Source organism: Camelus ferus, chromosome 32, assembly GCF_009834535.1.
Source record: "Camelus ferus isolate YT-003-E chromosome 32, BCGSAC_Cfer_1.0, whole genome shotgun sequence".
Classification (NCBI taxonomy): Eukaryota; Metazoa; Chordata; class Mammalia; order Artiodactyla; family Camelidae; genus Camelus; species Camelus ferus.
In genome coordinates, this window is record NC_045727.1 from 13,096,549 (window position 1) to 13,113,328 (window position 16,780).

The window sequence follows — 16,780 nt, forward strand, 5'->3', positions numbered from 1 at the left end:
CTCTGCCTTTGGGAAGCCCAGGTGGCCCTCCCCTTCCGGCCACCACTCACTCTACCCAACACCCTCCTTCCCAGCCTCTGGAGAGAAGGAGTTTGGCTCCTGGGCTACCCTCCCCCTCTCTCCCTTCTCTTCATTGTCCCAAGCCGTGACCTTTGGAGCCACAGGCCCAGGCCGGTGCTGAAGCCACAGAGACGGGTCTTCTTCACCCTGCACAGGGAGCTCCCCTTCCCCAGCTCTGCGCTTGGCTCTGCCTCAGTGGGGCTTATCTTCCTGGAGGAGACTCAGATGGAGATTGGGAGGATGCTGGGGGAGCAGTAGGTTGATGGGCACGACAGACAGACGAGATACTATTCCAGCCAGCCCTGACCTCTCATAAAAGCCCCCCAAGAGCTGCACTCCCAGCCTCAAAGCCCTCCCCAGCTGGAGCCCAACTGTCACCTGAGGTTCCCTCACCCTCACTGGTGCTCAGTTTCTTGATCTGCACTTGGGTTCTAAGTACCCGACCTTGCTGGATGGCTAGAAGTTGAATAATACATCAGCTTTGAGACACAGGAACATCTGCTGGGTGTAGCTCCTCCCTGATGGAGAGAGCCACACACTGTATCTCTTGAGGGACACATGATGCCTGCTGTGTCTCCCCCCAAACCCCCGCCATAGTGGCTACAGTCCGAGGATGGAGGAGGCTGCAGACCCAGCCCCCTGGGCCACCTTTGTTCCTCTGGGGACCACAGGCCCTTCAAGCCCAGAGCATCAGCACTGTCCTCTGTTGCTCCCAAGCCTGCACTGACTGTGTCTTCACCATCTATAAGACCAGGAAGGCAGCTGCTGTGCCAGGCCCTTACTCGGAGTCCCAGGAAGTGGGAAGCCCTGCGGCATTGCCCCCTGAACATGCTGATTGCCTTTCTGAGAACCAAGATTGGGCAGGGGAAGCAACCTAGGTGGCCAGGGGATGGACGCCCCCTTTCCCAGAACCCTCAGAGCTCTTGGGGGGCAGGGTGGCCACAGAGTCCCAGCCCTGCCCTCATCTCTTTACCCAGCTTTGGCTGAGACTCATGGCCCTCTGCCAACTTCACGGAGGTGGGTGTGGTGGCCACCTCTTGGGTGGGGGGATAAGGACCAATTCTGGGAGCCTCTTCGGACCCTCTGAACCCCCCTCTTCCCTCCTCAAAGAGATGCAGATCCCCCTCCTGGCCCTCGCCCCCAGGGCCCAGGGCTTTGGTTCCTGCGTCCCCATCCAGGCAGGGCTGGCGGCAGGTGACTGGAAGGCGTGGAGAAAGGCAGGCCGAGTGGGGGCGTGGGCCCCGGCAAGTGCACTCCTTGGCCAATCAGCAGGCTGCCCAGCCGGTGGATTCAGTTACAAGCCCCAGATCACCCCATACTCCAGCCTCCTTCCTTCTCCTCCCAAACCTCCATTCATTGGCCCTGCTGCACTGGCTCGGCTGGGCGCCGTTTCCACTCAGCTGCTGAGCTGCTGCCCTGTGGGTAGGCTTCACGGGGGCTTTGTCTGATTGGGCTAGGCCAGGGTGGAATGGGGGTTCTGGTGATGCTGTTGGAGGTGCTGAGCTTCCTGGGGGTGGCTCTGGGGAGCCTCCCTGCCCTCCACTGGGACAGCACCTCCTGCCACTTGGCCAACCCCATCTCCGGCAGCCCCTTGGGGTCCCTTAGCTTCCTGGGTAAGAATGCGCAGGGCCTGGCCCTGTTCCATGCCCGCTGGGATGGGCACGGGAAGCTGCAGGTGTGCAGCCAGGAGGATGAGCCAGAGCTCACTGCAGCCTTCAGTGCCCTTTGTGCTGATGAGATCACTCGGGGCTCCTTCATCCACACCCCTGGACCTGAGCTGCAGAGAGCCCTGGCCAGCCTTCAGAGTCAGTGGGAGGCCTGCCGAGGGTCTGCCAAGAGTCCAGCAGGGGCCAGAGAGAAGCGAGCAGCAGGGCAGAGTGGCACATCTGGCATAGGGCACCAGCGGGTGAAGAGGGGCTGGACCATGCCTGGCACACTGTGGTGTGGAGTCGGGGACTCCGCCGGGAACTCATCGGAACTGGGTGAGCCATGGGGGTGTGGACTGGGGTGCTGGCTGGGGAGGACGTGCAGACTTTAGCCCTGGCACCCGCTCTCCCAGGCTGTGTGTCCTGAGGAAGTGACTTAACCACTCTGAACCTCAGTTTCCTTGTCTGAAAAGTGGGGATGACCATAAATCTCATCATAAGATGCCAAAATGAGATTTTAGATGGGAAATGTCCTACTCAAACCTGGGAGTCCTCATTAATCACCATCCCAGGGAGGGGCAGGCTGAGGTGGGTCCAGGGTCAGCTGAGCCAAAGAGCCATTACTCGAGAGGAGGTGTTACGGGCACAGGGTGCCCAGTGGAGTGGACGCAAAGACCCAAAGGCCTAGGTTCAAATTACAGCTCCGCACATCCAAACTGAACAAGCCACTTCCCCACTCTGAACTGTACAATTAAAGCAACACCTCCCTCCCAGGGCTGTGGTGCACTTGGGTGTGGGAAGTGCTAGGCATTTAGGAGATGCTCAGTAAAGGGTGTTATTATTTAGCGGTTGAAAAACACGGATGGCTTTTTTGCATCCTCGGTGCGGCTGTCTGTGCGTATGCATGGAGCACTGGGTGGGGGGACTTGGCACCTGAGCTGGAGCAGGTTGGCATCCTGACAACGCCTCATCGTGCCAGTGAGGTTACTCCCTGCTGTCTGCCATTCCATTCCACACACATTCATAACTTTGGAGTTTTTTGGGGGGTGTGAGCCCGAGAACTCAGGAAGATCTTTCTGTAGGCAAGGGCTCCCGGGTGGGTTGTCTGGCACTTGGAGTCGCCCAGTAGAGGCTGAGCCTGGGTGTTCCTTTCAAGCTTTGAAACTGTGAGAATCCCACAGAGGGAGGCCTGAGGCCAACCACAGCATCTGTGTCAGGGCTGGGGCGAGAACCAGGTCTCTGCTCCCGACACCAGGTGAGCACGGCTGGTGTGTGGTGCCCAGGACCCTCCTGAGCTGGTGCCCACTCCACTCCCTGCAGGGGTCTTCCAGGGCCCAGATCTCTGCTGCCGGGAACATGACCACTGCCCACAGAACGTCTCGCCCTTCCAGTACAACTATGGCATCCGAAACTACCGATTCCACACTGTCTCCCACTGTGACTGTGATGCCAGGTCGGTGGTGGGCAGGGAGGGCTGGGGCCCAAGATGGGGTTACCCAGTTCCTGGGTGCAGAGATTGGGATTCCAGAGAATGCTAAAGGACCAGCCAGCCAGACCCTACTGTGCAGTGGGAAAGCTGAGGCCTGAGAGGAGAGGGGACTCTTGGACCCCAAGTCACCTGGCTGGTAGTGACCAGGTGGCTTGGGAGAGGAGCCAGCTAGCCCTCTGTGGTCCAGGGACCTGAGTGCCTGCTCTGGGGCAGATTCCAGCAGTGCCTGCAGAACCAGCAGGACTCCATCTCCGACATCGTGGGCATGGCCTTCTTCAACGTGCTGGCGATCCCTTGCTTCGTGCTGGAGGAGCAGGAGGCCTGTGTGGCGTGGTACTGGTGGGGCGGGTATGTGGCTGCGCCTTTTGAGCCCCTTCCCAGCCAGAGGGGGACCTGGGGCTCCAAGCCTGGGATGGAGGGAGGCCTGAACATATGTCTGTCCTCCAGGGAATGTGCATCATCCTCCCTGTCCTCTCCTCAGGGCAGGGGGATGCAGATCCTCCCTGGGTGCCCTGCATGACCTAGTAGGATGTGGGATGAGAGATGGGACTGGCAGAGCCCCAGCCTCCATAGAGATGAGCCCCGGGACTTCTGGGAGGGAGGATTCTGGGTTGCCAATTGCCACCATGTTCCACCTCCCAGGTGTAGAACGTATGGCTCTGTACCTCTCGCTCGCCTCCAGCCCAGTACCATCTACAATGCCTCCTGGAGCTCCTCTACCACCCCCTTGACCCCCAGCACCCAGAACCCAGCCCCCAGCAAGCCTCGGCGGATGCAGCGGGAAGAGTCCAAGCACCCCAGCAAAGCCAACACCACAGCCCTTCAGGCCCCTGTGACCTCGCATGGGCCTGATATGGCACCTATGGCCCAGCTGAAGGTCACACATACAGGCCTCCAGGAAACATGGCAGGGCCTAAAACCTCAGGGTGAGCTCAGAACCTAACCTTGGGGGTTCCTGATATGAGGAGTTGTCCCTGCCTTTGTGCAGGGCCAGAGGACTCTGTGTTGTTTCCTTTCCTGCTCTGAACTCCTTCCAGGGTCTCCCAACCTCTCCCACCGAATCACGATGCAGCCAGAGGGATTTTCTTAAGCTCCAAACTTGGCCATGGCTCTCCTCACTGAGCCCCCATTGCAATGTCCCAACACCCAGAGGTCCTCGGGTGCTGGTCCTACAGACCCTACTTCCCAGTCAAATCTCCAGTTTCACCAACTTCATTTGATTCTTCTAAAGCAGCTTTCTCTCTCCCACCTCTGGGCCTTTGCACATGCTGTTCCTGCCACCGGGAGCGCTCTCCCTGACTCTTCCTCTCTCATAGCCTCTGCCTTCTTTTCTGACCACTCTGGGCTTCCCCCGTGGTGATGCTGCTGCTGTGTGTGTGTATGTGTCCCATACGTGAGGCACTCTGAGGGCACAAAGGGCATGAGATGGAGGGACACCACGTGTGAGACTGAGCATATGTGCTGAATGGCAGGGGCATCGGTGGGGCCTCACTGGGTGATGGGGCTCCCCTCACCACCACACCTGTCCCCAGGTGCCCGCCAGGCCTGCCGTGGCTTCCGCTGTTTGGACCAGTGTGAGCATCAGATCGGGCCCCAGGAGACCAAATTCCAGCTGTTCAATAGTGCCCATGAACCCCTCTTCCACTGCAACTGCACATGCCGGTGAGGACGGCTTGGACCCGGGGGTGGGCTGCCTTCTGCCAGGCACTGGGAAGGGACACCTGGCTGGCGAGGCCCTGCCCCAGCCTGAGTCTGCTTCTGTCCTCAGCCTGGCACGCTTCCTGAGTCTCCACAGCCCACCTGCAGGTGCCAGTGTGCTTTGGGAGCTGCTGGGCATGACTTGTTTCAAGCTGGTCCTGCCACCCGACTGTGCTGAGGGCAAAGGGTAAGTGACAGCAGAGCCAGGAGGGATGGGGGATTCCCCTGAGGAGAGGTGCCTAGACTCCCTTCGTGAACCTCAGGCCGAGGGGGTGGGGGAGGGGATCAGGGGACCTCTGAGCTCCACTGTCAGCCCTGGGTTCAGCTCTGCAGTTGGCGCATGTAGGTGGCATCTCGACTCTGTCACTTACATCCTGTGTGACCTTGCAAGTTGAATCACCTCTCCACATCTCTGCATCCTTACCCGTAAAATGGGGGTAGAAGCCAAGGAAATAGCAGATGTGATATGCACAGGCCAAGGCCTGCAGGACACAGAGTAAAACACTTGCATTAACTCTTGCTCCTAATCCACAATCTCATTTCCATTCTAATTCTCAAAGCCACTCCCTTGTTACTTCTCCTGTTTCACAGGTTGGGAAATCAAGGCCCAGACTGGCCTGGGTTTCTGCAGAACCTGGGCTTCTGGATGCCAGCTTAGGTTTATTCTGCCTCATTGGAGGGATAACCCACCCTGCCCTGCTCCTCTCTGGGTCCTGGTCACCCTGTATGCAGAGTAGCGTGGGATTCTCGGCAGTCGTGACCTCCTGCCCCACTTTTCTTTCCCCACAGCTGTTCCAGGGACCTTAGGGCCATCAAGGTGTCAACTCGGCACTTGCAGCGACTTCAGCAGAGGCGGGTTCAGCTCCAGGGTACAGGCACAGACAACGGGCAGGCATGGCCTTCAGAGCACCCAAGGGCCCCTGTGTCATTCCATGACCGGTGCCTGCAGCTGACCCAGGCAGCCGGAGGATCTGAGGGGCAGCTCAAATCCCAGAACCAGTGACCTCAGTTCCAGCTCTCCTGGGTCCCAGACTGGACCTCACCTCTGGGTTTGCCAGGCCCTGGAGGTCTCGACCTCTCCATGTGTTAGACTGAAGCATGGCGTGGACTCTTGTGAACAGTCAGGAAGCTGTATGGAGAGGGTAGGGGACCAAGGTCCAAATGCTGGACCACATTTCCTGCTCTGCTGGGTGATCTTGGGCTGGTGATGCAACCTCTCTGTGCTTGGATATGGTATTCAGGAGGCTCATTCTGCTGCCCTGGGCTGGGGCCTTCCCAGGGAACTTCACATCCAGATGGGAATGGGGAGGGAATAACTTATTGCAGCAGCCACAGCAGGTACCAGGAGGAGGTACACATATGTCCACGTTGTGAAATTAATTCATATCTCAAGGACTTGCCGGGGGAGGGGGGGCTCAGTGCCTGCCTTCTGAGGCTGGGGGCAGCAGTGGGGAATAAGGGATGTCACAGAAGTACCTGTGTCTGAATCCAGAATGGGGGGCAGGGCTAGAGAGGGGCTTCCCAACTCCCCTCCTCCCCAGGGGACCCTTTCTCTTAACAGCTGCTATGCCCTTCCTGGCCCAACCCTGGCCCATTCTTTCTGCCCGAAACCTAACTTCAGATCTCCCCTGTGCCTTTGAGCAAGAGACCTCCTTCTCCTGCTCTGAGCCTTAGTTTCCTCCTCTGAAAAAGGGGAGTGTAAACAGGACCTACCTCATAGGGTTGTTGAGGATTAAATGAACCAGTACCTGGACAGCACTTAGCACCTCGTTAATGGCCCCTCCCTCCAACACACAGGCAAACTGGGCTTAGGTGTCTGATTTACAAAGGCTACCAGAATCTCTTGGAGGCCTGTTTACTCACCTGTGAAATGGGGCTAAGAACTGTACTGAAAACACCACAATTCAGGGTTGTGGTGCAGATTAAAGGAGATGGCTTGTGGAACGTGTACAGCTGGTGCCTGGTAACTGTTGGATCTGCCATCCTCTTGCCTCTTGGGCCCCTCCCTCTGACCGCCCCCACCCCAGACTGCTAACAAGTGAAGAAGGAGTCGGGAGTGAGCCTGGAGAATTTAATTCCTAATTGACGACCTCCAGGTTTGCTCCCCCCATCCCAGATGGGAGCCTGGATAGGGCTTTGCTGATTGTCACAGATGAGGTGCCGGGACCAAGTTTGGGGGACCCCAGCTGGCCACCTCTGGCCAGAACAGAGTGGCAGGTGCACATAAAGATGGAGCAGCAGCAGGGGGGAGACAGGTGGGTTTGCAGAAGATTGGGGCAGAGTGGGGGCCACCTGGGCCCTCCTGCCCCCACCACCCTCAGGGCCCCAGGCCCCCTTCCTCCAGTCCCTGCTGACCTTAGGGGCTGGGAGATAGGCTGTCAGGGGTGGGGGCCTTCCGATCGGGTCCCCAGGAGCCACCACCTCCGGGGTCTACAGTCTCTAAGCGCAAGGCAGGCAGCAAGCCTAGGTTTCGAGGTACGGATGGTGGGAAGGCCCAGGGGCCAGGCAGCCCAGGGGTCCCCTCCTCACTGCTGCCCCGGCTACCACCGTCGCTGCCCCTGTCTGGAGCCACCCTGGGCAGGCGGCGGCTCTGGGGCGAGGGGCTTCGGCTGGTGCCTCTGCGCTCGCGGGACGAGGGCCGCAGGGCGAGGCCAGGGAAGCGGGCCAGGCCAGGGCTGCGGCTACGGTGCCGCTTGGACTTGCCAGGGCTGGGGCTGCGGGACTTGGGGGCAAGTAGCTCCAGGGTGCTGTCATCCTCATCCTCCGAACTGGCACCTGAGCTGTCTGTGCTGCTGCTGGCCAGCTCCAAGGTAGGCAGTGAGATCTAGGGGGACCACCCCAGGCTGGTCACTGGGGTGCGTCTCTCCCCAACAAGCCATGAGGCCTCTGGGAACCACTCCCTCCTTCCCCCTTGGCAGACCCAGAAAGGTCAGAGTGCAGAACGTAGAGGCCGTGGCATTTGAATAGAGTCTTTTGGCACCCCCAACCCTGCAGCCTGGCCTTCTCACCTGGAAGGGCTCGGTGACGCCAATGAGGATGCTGTGGGTGTGGCTATAATAGCCCAGGATGAAGTCACCGTGGCCCTTGGGCAGCGACTCTTCACTGAATGTCACCTAGTGGGTCCAGGGGGTTAGGCCCAGGTTAGGGTGAAGGAGGCAGCCTCAGGACCCATCAAGCTGGGACCTGAGTCCCCAAGGGCAATGGGGACTTCCTCCCACTCTCCCCACTCCACCCCCTTAAGTACCTGGTAGGTATTCCCATCCACGTCCTCATGTTTGGTCCACACATAAGCCACATAGTCCTTGCAGTGGCGGAAACCCACCTGGGGCGAGAGGAATCAAGGTCATGACCCCTAACACCTGACCCCAGCAGCCTCCCAATGTGGCATCAAACCCTGGAGAAACCAGTGATCCCACGTGGGGGTCTGGTCGTCCCTTCAGGCCCTTCCTTCCCAAGTCACTGACAGCCCCACCCCACGTGCCCTTCTTACCCGGTACAAGCCGATCCAGTCCCAGGAGCTGCGAGCAAAAACCGTTTCTATGCGGTACCTCGCCACAGCCTGCTCCGGCCGCACCCACTCGTCTGCCACCTCCAGCCGCACCAGCGGCATGTCATCCCTGAAGGCAAACTGCCCAGGGGCAGGCGACAATATCAGGTGAGACCCTCTAGTATTCCATGCACCTAGAGCCCTTGGGCCTGAGTCAGCACAAATCAGCTGAGATGAAGGGTATTTGAAGCCACTGCACAGACCAGGAAACAGGAAGAACAGGTCTAGGATAAATGTCAGGCTTCCTGCCTCCCAGCTCAGGGCTCTTTCTGCCCTTAGCCTCCTTAGGGAGTGAGTGAGAACCCAGCTTTGAAGCTCAGTAGACCATGGGTTTAGCCCTGGCTCTGCCATTGACAGGCAGTGTGACCCTGTATGAGTTTCTTGACCTCTCTGAACACCAAGGCTCCTGTCTGTAAACTCTGATGATCTTATTTAACTCTTGGGGTTGTTCTGCAGATTCAGTGAGACACCATATAAAGCATCTCATAAATGTCCCAGTATGCAGTAGGTACTTAATGAATGATTTGCCTATATACCAGTGAAGGAGACAGGTAAAGTCCCATGAAGCACTAGATATTCTGGGCTAAACTGAATACCCCTGAGCAGGCAAGAAGAGACCTGGATAGATGGCTGGAGAGCTTCCAGGCTCTGCTACTAACTTCTTTCATGACCTCAGATAAGCCCCTAGCCACCCTAAGTAAGACTCAGTTTCCCCACCTATACTGAGAGACCACTATTAACCTTGTTTGTTCTCAGTCCATGAAGACAAATTATAACCATAAATATCCTCCTACAGAGTCACCCCAGGCTGATCAGGGGTCACCATGTGGGTGGGGTTGCTAGAGTGGCAGGTGGCCACTTTTGTCCCTGAGGGGAGGACTCAGATAGTGCCAGCCTCAGGCTTTTATCTGTTTCCCTGTTTATCTGGTTTCAAGTTTCCCTCCCTCCTTGGCTTCTAAGCCAAGCTACTCCAGAAGGAACTAGCACATCCTCTCCCTGCCCCTGGGTTCGTGACTGCAGATCTGGTCAGAGTGGGCTCTTGGAAATATCCTCATGGCCTCCTGGGCTCAAAACCCCTGCTAAGCACTGTTCTGTGTTGCTCTGGGTAACAGATTTAAGTTCTCTGAGCCTCCGTTTCCCTTATCAGGAAACTGGGAGAATTTGGACATCTCAGGGTCTACCAAGGCATTCAGAGGGATGGCATATGTGAAGCACCCCATACCAGACCTGACTGTACTCAACAAGTAACATTTTACAAGGGATAGAGTCCTAGACAAGGAGGGAAGGACAGGTGCCCAAAAGGAGTGATTCTCAAGGTGAGGTTCCTAACTGGGGGTTAAACCTCACACCTAAGGCTTTTACCAAAGGTCACAGGAGGCTAGACATGGGCAGATTTCCATTCCCAGCTGAGGATATTGGCCACTGTCCCGCTGACTGACCACATGACAAAGTTAGCAGGGAAAACATTCTCTGACTTGCTGGGCTCCCTCTTATCAGATCAAGAGAACCTGGAGAGCCCAGAGTTGGGTTTCAGGGCTGGAAAATGGGATCTACCCCAGTCTGCTGCTAAACCGGCATATGACTTGGGGAAAATGCCTACCCCACTAGGGGCCTCCATGTCCCCAGAAAAAAAAAACAGAGATTTGGACTATCTGGTCTCTCAGGTCCAGTTCTGACATTCTTGGATATCCCCTTTTTATTTTGGCAACTAGGGACCTCAATCCTAAACAAAATGCTAAATTTTATCGTAACTATTTAGAGTTTAGTTTTGTGGGGTTTTTTATATCTCTACTTCACCTCCCTACCACATATGGTAAGATGATAAATAAATAATAAATGAATATGAATGAATGCTACATAGGGTTTGAGGAACTATTTTGAGTTTGTTGGTCTTACTATATATGTGAATTTTTAAAATGTCTTGGTGAATTTTAGCATTTTTTGATGTGCACATGTGCATATATATTGACTGTTCTAAAGCTATACTAATGGCTTTTCTAATGTAGAAAAATTGTTCTGGACAACTTTAACTGATAAAGGTTAAAACAGATACTAAAAAATGATAATGATAATGATTAAATCTCATATTTACATACCTTTTTGTTGGTATGTAAAACACTCACAATATATATGTGAATTTTAACACAAGTTTCCCTAAGACTTTCTCAAAATGAGGGAGTTCAAGATGAATGGAAAAGGCATGGCCTCTTAAAAGGACTAGCCTGGGTTCAAATCCTAACTCTTCCCTTTACTAGCTGTGTGACCCTGGTCGAGTGATGCTGTGTCTCTGAGCCTCAGTTTCCTCATCTGAAAATGGAGATTATAACCCCACTCCCAGTCTGCTATGACAAGTGGGTTCTTCTGAGGGCGGGTACAAGGGGTTACCGGTGGGTAGGGGGATGCTGAGCCAGGCTGGGGGATGTCACGAGGGGAGGATGAGGCCAGGACTCACAGTGTAGGACTGAACTGGGCAGCCACCGGCTTGTGGTCGCTGACTGTGTATTCCATGTGGCTGCGGTAGCTGTGCTGGGTCACCTGGAGCCGGTGGCTCTCCCGTCCTGAGGGACTGGGACCTCCACCTGGAGCCTTGACCTTCCACAGGATACGGTCTGTCCAGGCAGGCTTCCGTTTCTTGGCACTATGATGGGCAGGGGTAGCCTGAGTATCAGTGGCTGGGGATCAAGGCATAGCTCCTGACCTTGCCTCTTGCCCCTCTTTCCTGTCTCCCTCATCCCGAAGCCCATGCTCTCACCTCTCATCCCAGTGCTGAGCTCACCTGGTATCATATTTGTTAGTACCCACGTCAAACTTGAAGGTGGGTGCAAAGTTGAGGGGCCCCTCCTGGAAGCCTTTCAGGATGGGCCAAGTGTTCTTGGCCATGTTGAGCTGTGAGAGTCCAGAAGCGCAGAATTGGACAAGAGCTTGGGCAGGGCGGGTGAGGGCAAGGACTACAGCCTAGGGTGCGGGTAGTCTGGGGCATGCTCAGTGTGCTGGACGGCTTGGGGTGCAGGCTGGGATTCCCCCACCTGGTCTTTCTCCCAGAGCTGGTGGAGCTGCTCGCTGTCGATGGCAAACTTGACAAAGTGCAGATCGTAGCTCTCAATGCGGAAGTTCAGGTCCCCAAACCAGAAGACAAGGCTATTCAGGGGTGGGGGATCAGCAGGGTCCGTGGGGTGAAGAGACCAACTGGGATCCTTCTCTGCCCCCATCCAACCCTACGGCACTGGCTGCTCCTAGCCATCACGCAGTGGGTGGGTGGGTGGGTGTGTTGCGGCAGAGCCTCCAGCGCACCACAGAGCAGCAGCGAGGAAAGTTAAGTTCCGACCTCCAGCAAGGCCCAGCCCCTCAGCAAAGTTCAGGCTGCAGGCTCAGCCTCCCCATCAAACTTACCAGCACTCCAGATCTTAGATGCAGTTTGAGTGGTCTCCATCCCCATAAGCCCCGTCTCTCCCCACAAGGTTTATCAGCTTTGACTCTGAGGCCCACCCCTCCTTCACCAGCCCCTCCCAACTCCATTTGGTCCCGCCCCGGGCCCATACTCGTGATCCAGGATGCCTTGAGCTCCAGGCCCCTGGAATTGCTGAAGGCTGAGGATGGTCTGGAAGTTGTCCTTGCGCTGCTCGGCTTTATCCATGTGGGCCGGCAGGTGGCAGTTCAGGAAGCACAGCATGTGCCCAAAGGCCGCCAGGCGCACACTCACTCCACCCTTGTTGCCCTTGGAAGACAGGGTTGGGCGGATCATGGGCGGGGCCTAGGTAAGGAGGTGTGGCATGGGCGGTGCTTTTTGTGGGCGTGGCCAGTGGGTGAGGCTCAGAGCTGGTGGAGGCTAGGAGAGGGGTGGGTTCTAGGAAAGGAGTGGAACACTAGGATGCAATGGGGACAAAAAAGGGCGGGGTCTAGAAAATGGGGCGGGATGGGGTGGGGAGGGGTAAGGGGTGGAGCTTGGGGACGGGACATTGATAACGCTGCGGGCCGGGGGACTAACCTACATACTCCTTAGGGCCCTCTCCCCTCTGGGCCGCTCCCATGCTCACCCAATAGCCACCCAGGCCAGTGCGTGTGCAATCGGTCTGCACGTTCCTCAGGAAGGGCAGGTGGTAGTACTTGGCGAACAGCAGCAGGATGACACCCTGCATGCGCACAGTACTCACCTGCAGCGGAGGCGGGAGGAGGCTGAGGGACAGGACACTGACTCCCCCGTCACGCCCTCGCCTTTTCCCGCCCACAAGGTCTGCTCCTCCATCCTCCCATTTCATGGACCCGTCAACAGAGGCCCAGCGGGCCCCACAGTGAATCAAGGCAGACCTAGGGCTGGGCATCCAGGAGGTATCTGCCTGCCTGGGGGGGGGGGGTGAGGGGGGCGTTACCAGCACGAAGTTGAAGGGTCCCAGTGCGTCCATGAAGAGCTCGCTCCACTGGTCCATGAAGAGCGCGTCCTTGAGGCGCTTGTTGATCATGGAGTTCACTTCCTGCAACCTGAGGGGGACGGTGAGGCAGCCTTCGGATTGGCGGGTGCCCTAGAAACCCCTCCCACCGGAAGGGCTCAGGAGGGGGTCTACTGGCCCTGCCCCCTCACCCTATGGCGATCATGTCTGCCCTGTCACTGTCATCACCGCTGCTGCCCAGGTGGAGGAGGGACGTGACATCGTCCGGGGGCATGGCCGTGCCCACATTCCATGTGACCACAGTGATCCTGGTGGTAGGAGTACAGGAGGGGTCACTACTGGGCCCCACTCCTTATCCCCACCCCCCCCCCCCAGGGGCTCTTTCTAGGGAAAGAGCTGAGGCAAGTATGGTGTGAGCCCTCAGAAGGACCCCCAGGGGGCCCGGGATCTCTCCTACCAGACTTTCCCAGGGGGATCAAATGAGGCAGGGTAGGGGGGCAAGTCCCTTAGAAGAGGATGCTGTCTTCTGAGGGTCCCAGAGTGGGCCTAGCACCCGCAAGTCCTCTTCCTCAGGGAGGTCAACTGGGGCAGAGTAGGGCAAGACACCCTAGAAGGATGGCTAGTCTCAGAGCTCAAGTCTCAGCAGTCTCTTAGGAGAGGGCCCCCTCACCAGAAGCCAGGGTCGCTCTTGCAGGTGGGCTGAGCTGACCAAGAGGAGGGTGACGAGGTCGATGTAGGAGAGGAGGTAGTGACTGGGGCTGGGGTCTCTTGGGGCTGAAGGCTGGGGCTCAGGTGCCCACCAGGCCCTGCAGTGCCAGGCCTGGGGAGGGCCATCTCAGGGGCTGGGGGGACACAAGGGGAGAGGTTGGGGGAGCGGCTGGGGGAGCGGCTGGGAGACCGGGGTGGCTTGGGCAGAGGTGGGGGCACAGTCTGGGCTAAGGGGGCCCCTGGCCTGAAGGTGGGGGACAGAAGTCCTGGGGAGCGAGTGCCAGGCTCTGAGGGACCCTGGCCCACATCCAGGGGCAGAGTCTGGGGTGGCCGAGGCAGGACTGGATCCTCAGGGCTGCTGCGGGAGGCCTCAGGCCTGGCTCTGAAGGAGGGGGAGATCCGAGGATCTGGAGGGGTTTGGATCAAGGATGGGGAGCTCATAGGACCGGATGCCTGAGCCTGGGGCTGGAGATGCCCTTCAGAAGAGGGGAGAGGTCTAGAGGTCGGAGTATCCCTCTGTTTAGCTGGCGTCCATCCCACAGAGGCCGGGGCTGATGTCACAGATGCTGGAGCCAGGGCCTGTTCCTGAGAGGGCAACAGAACTGGACTGGGCACTGGAGTAGAGCTGGATGAGGGCTGTGGGGACTGCTTGGGGTGCTGTGGGGGCTGCTTCTCAGACGTCAGGGCTAGGCTCAGGCCTGAAGCAGCCAGTGTTGGCTTGAGTCCCACGGAGGCAGGTGGCACCTGCTTCTGGTCCCTGGACATTGTTGCCAGCCTGGGCCCCAGGGTAGGTGGAGGAGGCCTGGGCCTGGCCGAAGCGGACATCACCAGCTGCCCCAGGGATGTTGGAGCCAGGACGGAGCCTGACGTTGCTGGAGGAGGCTTCGGCCCAGATGAGGCAGACATGACCAACTGGCCCACAGATGTTGGAGCCAGGCTGGCATTACGGTGGGCAGGAGAAGTTTTCTGCCTTCCAGGGGTAGACACTGGAGCCAAGATGGGTCGGGGGGAGACCAGAGCCAGCCTTGGCCCCTCTGAGGAAGATGGCATAGCTGCTTGTGGCCCCACAGGTGTCAGAGCCAACCTTGGTTCCAAGGGTACTGGGGCTGCATTCTCCTTCGCTGGGAGCTGAAAATGTGAGTCCATCTTGTATAGGATACATCTTGTATAGGATACAGGGTCAGCCCTATCCTGGCCTCCAGTTCCATACAGACCCCAGCAGACTCCCTCTAGCTAAGAGAGGCACATCTTCCCAAGGAAGTTCTTCCTAATTTCTCACCTCAATCCATTCTGCTGTGAATCAGCTTCTCTTTTGGAGGAACCAGGAACCAGAACCCTATCCCCGCCCTCATGTCTGACACCTCTTTCATAGGTAGGGAAACTAAGACCCCTGACTCAAATGAGGCAGAGCGTGAGCCTGGACCTGAGCCTGGCTGTCACCCACTCCTTGACCACACAGCCAGCTTTTCTAGGCAACTCCCCTGCAGTCCCTGCTGCTCCCCTGGCTAAGGGTTACTGATCTGACACCCTAGATCTGCCACTCTGGACACCCTGGGTCCAGCCTATTAAACACCACTTCCTTCCTCCACACTCCCCAGGAACCCTCAGGTTCTCCCGGCTAAATGTCCCAAACTCTTTGGTCACAGCCCTCTCTGTCCTCTTCACCATTCCCAGAGCTCCAGGCAGGAGTAAGACCCCAGAGCTGGGAATGGCCACACTGATTCCAAGCCCAGCTCCGTGTGACCTTAGGCAAGCACCTCCTTGCCCAGGGCCTCAGTTTCCCTGTCCATAAAATGCAGGAACCTAGTAAAGTGTCCCTGGCCACACCTGATCCTGGGAAGCCTTGGTCTCACATTCTCTGTGTTTATGAGCCCAACATTTGCTAGGATTCCGTGTGAGCTCCATGGAATAGTCCATCCTCCAGAGTGTGACTCTAACATCCAGAGCAGGTCCAGGATTCTACTGATCCTGGCATTGCACCTCTCTGTGCACAGGTTGTACCCTCTTACCCTGGTCACCCCATCAGTGAGGACAAGCAAGCAGGTATCATCTTTTTGTCCGGCAGGTGGAGTGGAGGGCGTGGAGCCCTGCAGGGACCTCCTCTCCCTTTCCCTTCTGTCCCCTGTTTCTGATGCCCCTGTCTCCAGAAATGAGGATACAGCGTCCTTTGCCAGGGAGGGCAGAAGAAGGTTTACACTCACCCTGGGGTGGCCCCATCCTTGCCTCCAGAGATGCAGTTCTGCCTGCATCCCATGTCCTTCTTAGTGCAGAGACTCTGAAACTGTGCCTCCACCTCTGTCCCCAAACTCAGCTCTTTGAAGCTTGCATTTTGGGCATCGTCCTTGGCTCCTAGTGTCCCACTCTGCACACAACCCCCCCAACAACACCACACCGCCTCCAGCACTAACAACTTAGACATCCCAGATGTCACAGTTTTAGTCTTCAGGAACAATCCTCCTCATTTTGCTTTGGCTCAGAGAGGACAAGCAACTTGCCCAAGGTCACACAGCAAAGCTGGAGCACAGCTGGGTCCCCAGACACTCAGTCCAGGGTTCTCCAGGGGGTCCTGGGGATGGCTAACTCCATCTCTCTCTGGGTGTCCCATCACTACCCCTTAGCCCCTAGGGCACCATGTTTGCCCAGTCTCTGCTGGTGGGCAAAGGATAGTGCCAGCCCCCCAGCTGAGGGCACCAGGGTGCCTGCAGTGTTGAGGGGGTATGGGACCAAGGATCAGGAATAGGGGTGCTAGGCTTTAAGGGTCTTACCTTGGAGGGTGTACCAGTTTGGGAAAACCCATAGGGCATGGGCAGAGGGCCCAGGCCAGCCCGGGTCCCTGGCCTCCTGCTGCCACTGCCGCCCTGGCCCTCCATGTCTGCAGCCCCAGCAGCCCGGGCTCCCTCGGGCTCTGGCTCCAGCTCCTCCGCTCCCGGGAACCAGTGATGTCATCAGCCGTTTCAACCTGCTGAGAATTTAAAGGCACAGGCACCCACTTCCCAACCCAGAGGTGGCCAGGGCAAGGTGGCCTACCCTCTGGGGACTGGCTGCTGAGGCTGGAATGGCTATAGCAGGGGGAGGGAGGGGCAGGGAGGTGGGTCTATTGGCCTGGCACAGGTCCCAGCTGGCAGATAGAGGAGGCTGTCTGTCTGCCCCCACCCTCCTGCCTGTGGGCCTGGCCAGCCCTTGCTCAGGGAGGGGCACTGACACACCTGAGGGTAAGGTAGCTTGGAGGTCAGCCTCCTCTCCAGGG

The 16,780-nt window shown here is 57.6% G+C and overlaps 2 protein-coding genes across 2 annotated transcripts; one reads left to right on the forward strand and one right to left on the reverse strand.

Annotated features, from left to right (window-relative positions):
- Nucleotides 1–1,374: 1,374 nt before the first annotated feature.
- Nucleotides 1,375–6,852, forward strand: PLA2G3 (phospholipase A2 group III). The gene is made up of 7 exons (XM_006184792.3): nucleotides 1,375–2,042; nucleotides 3,027–3,159; nucleotides 3,409–3,543; nucleotides 3,838–4,121; nucleotides 4,728–4,857; nucleotides 4,964–5,080; nucleotides 5,683–6,852. The coding sequence occupies exons 1-7, from the start codon at nucleotides 1,529–1,531 to the stop codon at nucleotides 5,894–5,896; spliced, it is 1,527 nt and encodes a 508-aa protein (XP_006184854.2). The 5' UTR covers nucleotides 1,375–1,528; the 3' UTR covers nucleotides 5,897–6,852.
- A 25-nt stretch (nucleotides 6,853–6,877) lies between these two features.
- On the reverse strand, nucleotides 6,878–16,536 carry INPP5J (inositol polyphosphate-5-phosphatase J). The gene is given in 13 exon segments (XM_032471502.1): nucleotides 6,878–7,717; nucleotides 7,902–8,006; nucleotides 8,138–8,215; nucleotides 8,384–8,521; nucleotides 10,889–11,078; nucleotides 11,217–11,326; nucleotides 11,467–11,578; nucleotides 11,980–12,155; nucleotides 12,475–12,591; nucleotides 12,808–12,916; nucleotides 13,017–13,133; nucleotides 13,496–14,661; nucleotides 16,299–16,536. Coding segments are annotated over 13 exon segments (3,030 nt in total). The 5' UTR covers nucleotides 16,404–16,536; the 3' UTR covers nucleotides 6,878–7,210.
- Nucleotides 16,537–16,780: the final 244 nt, after the last annotated feature.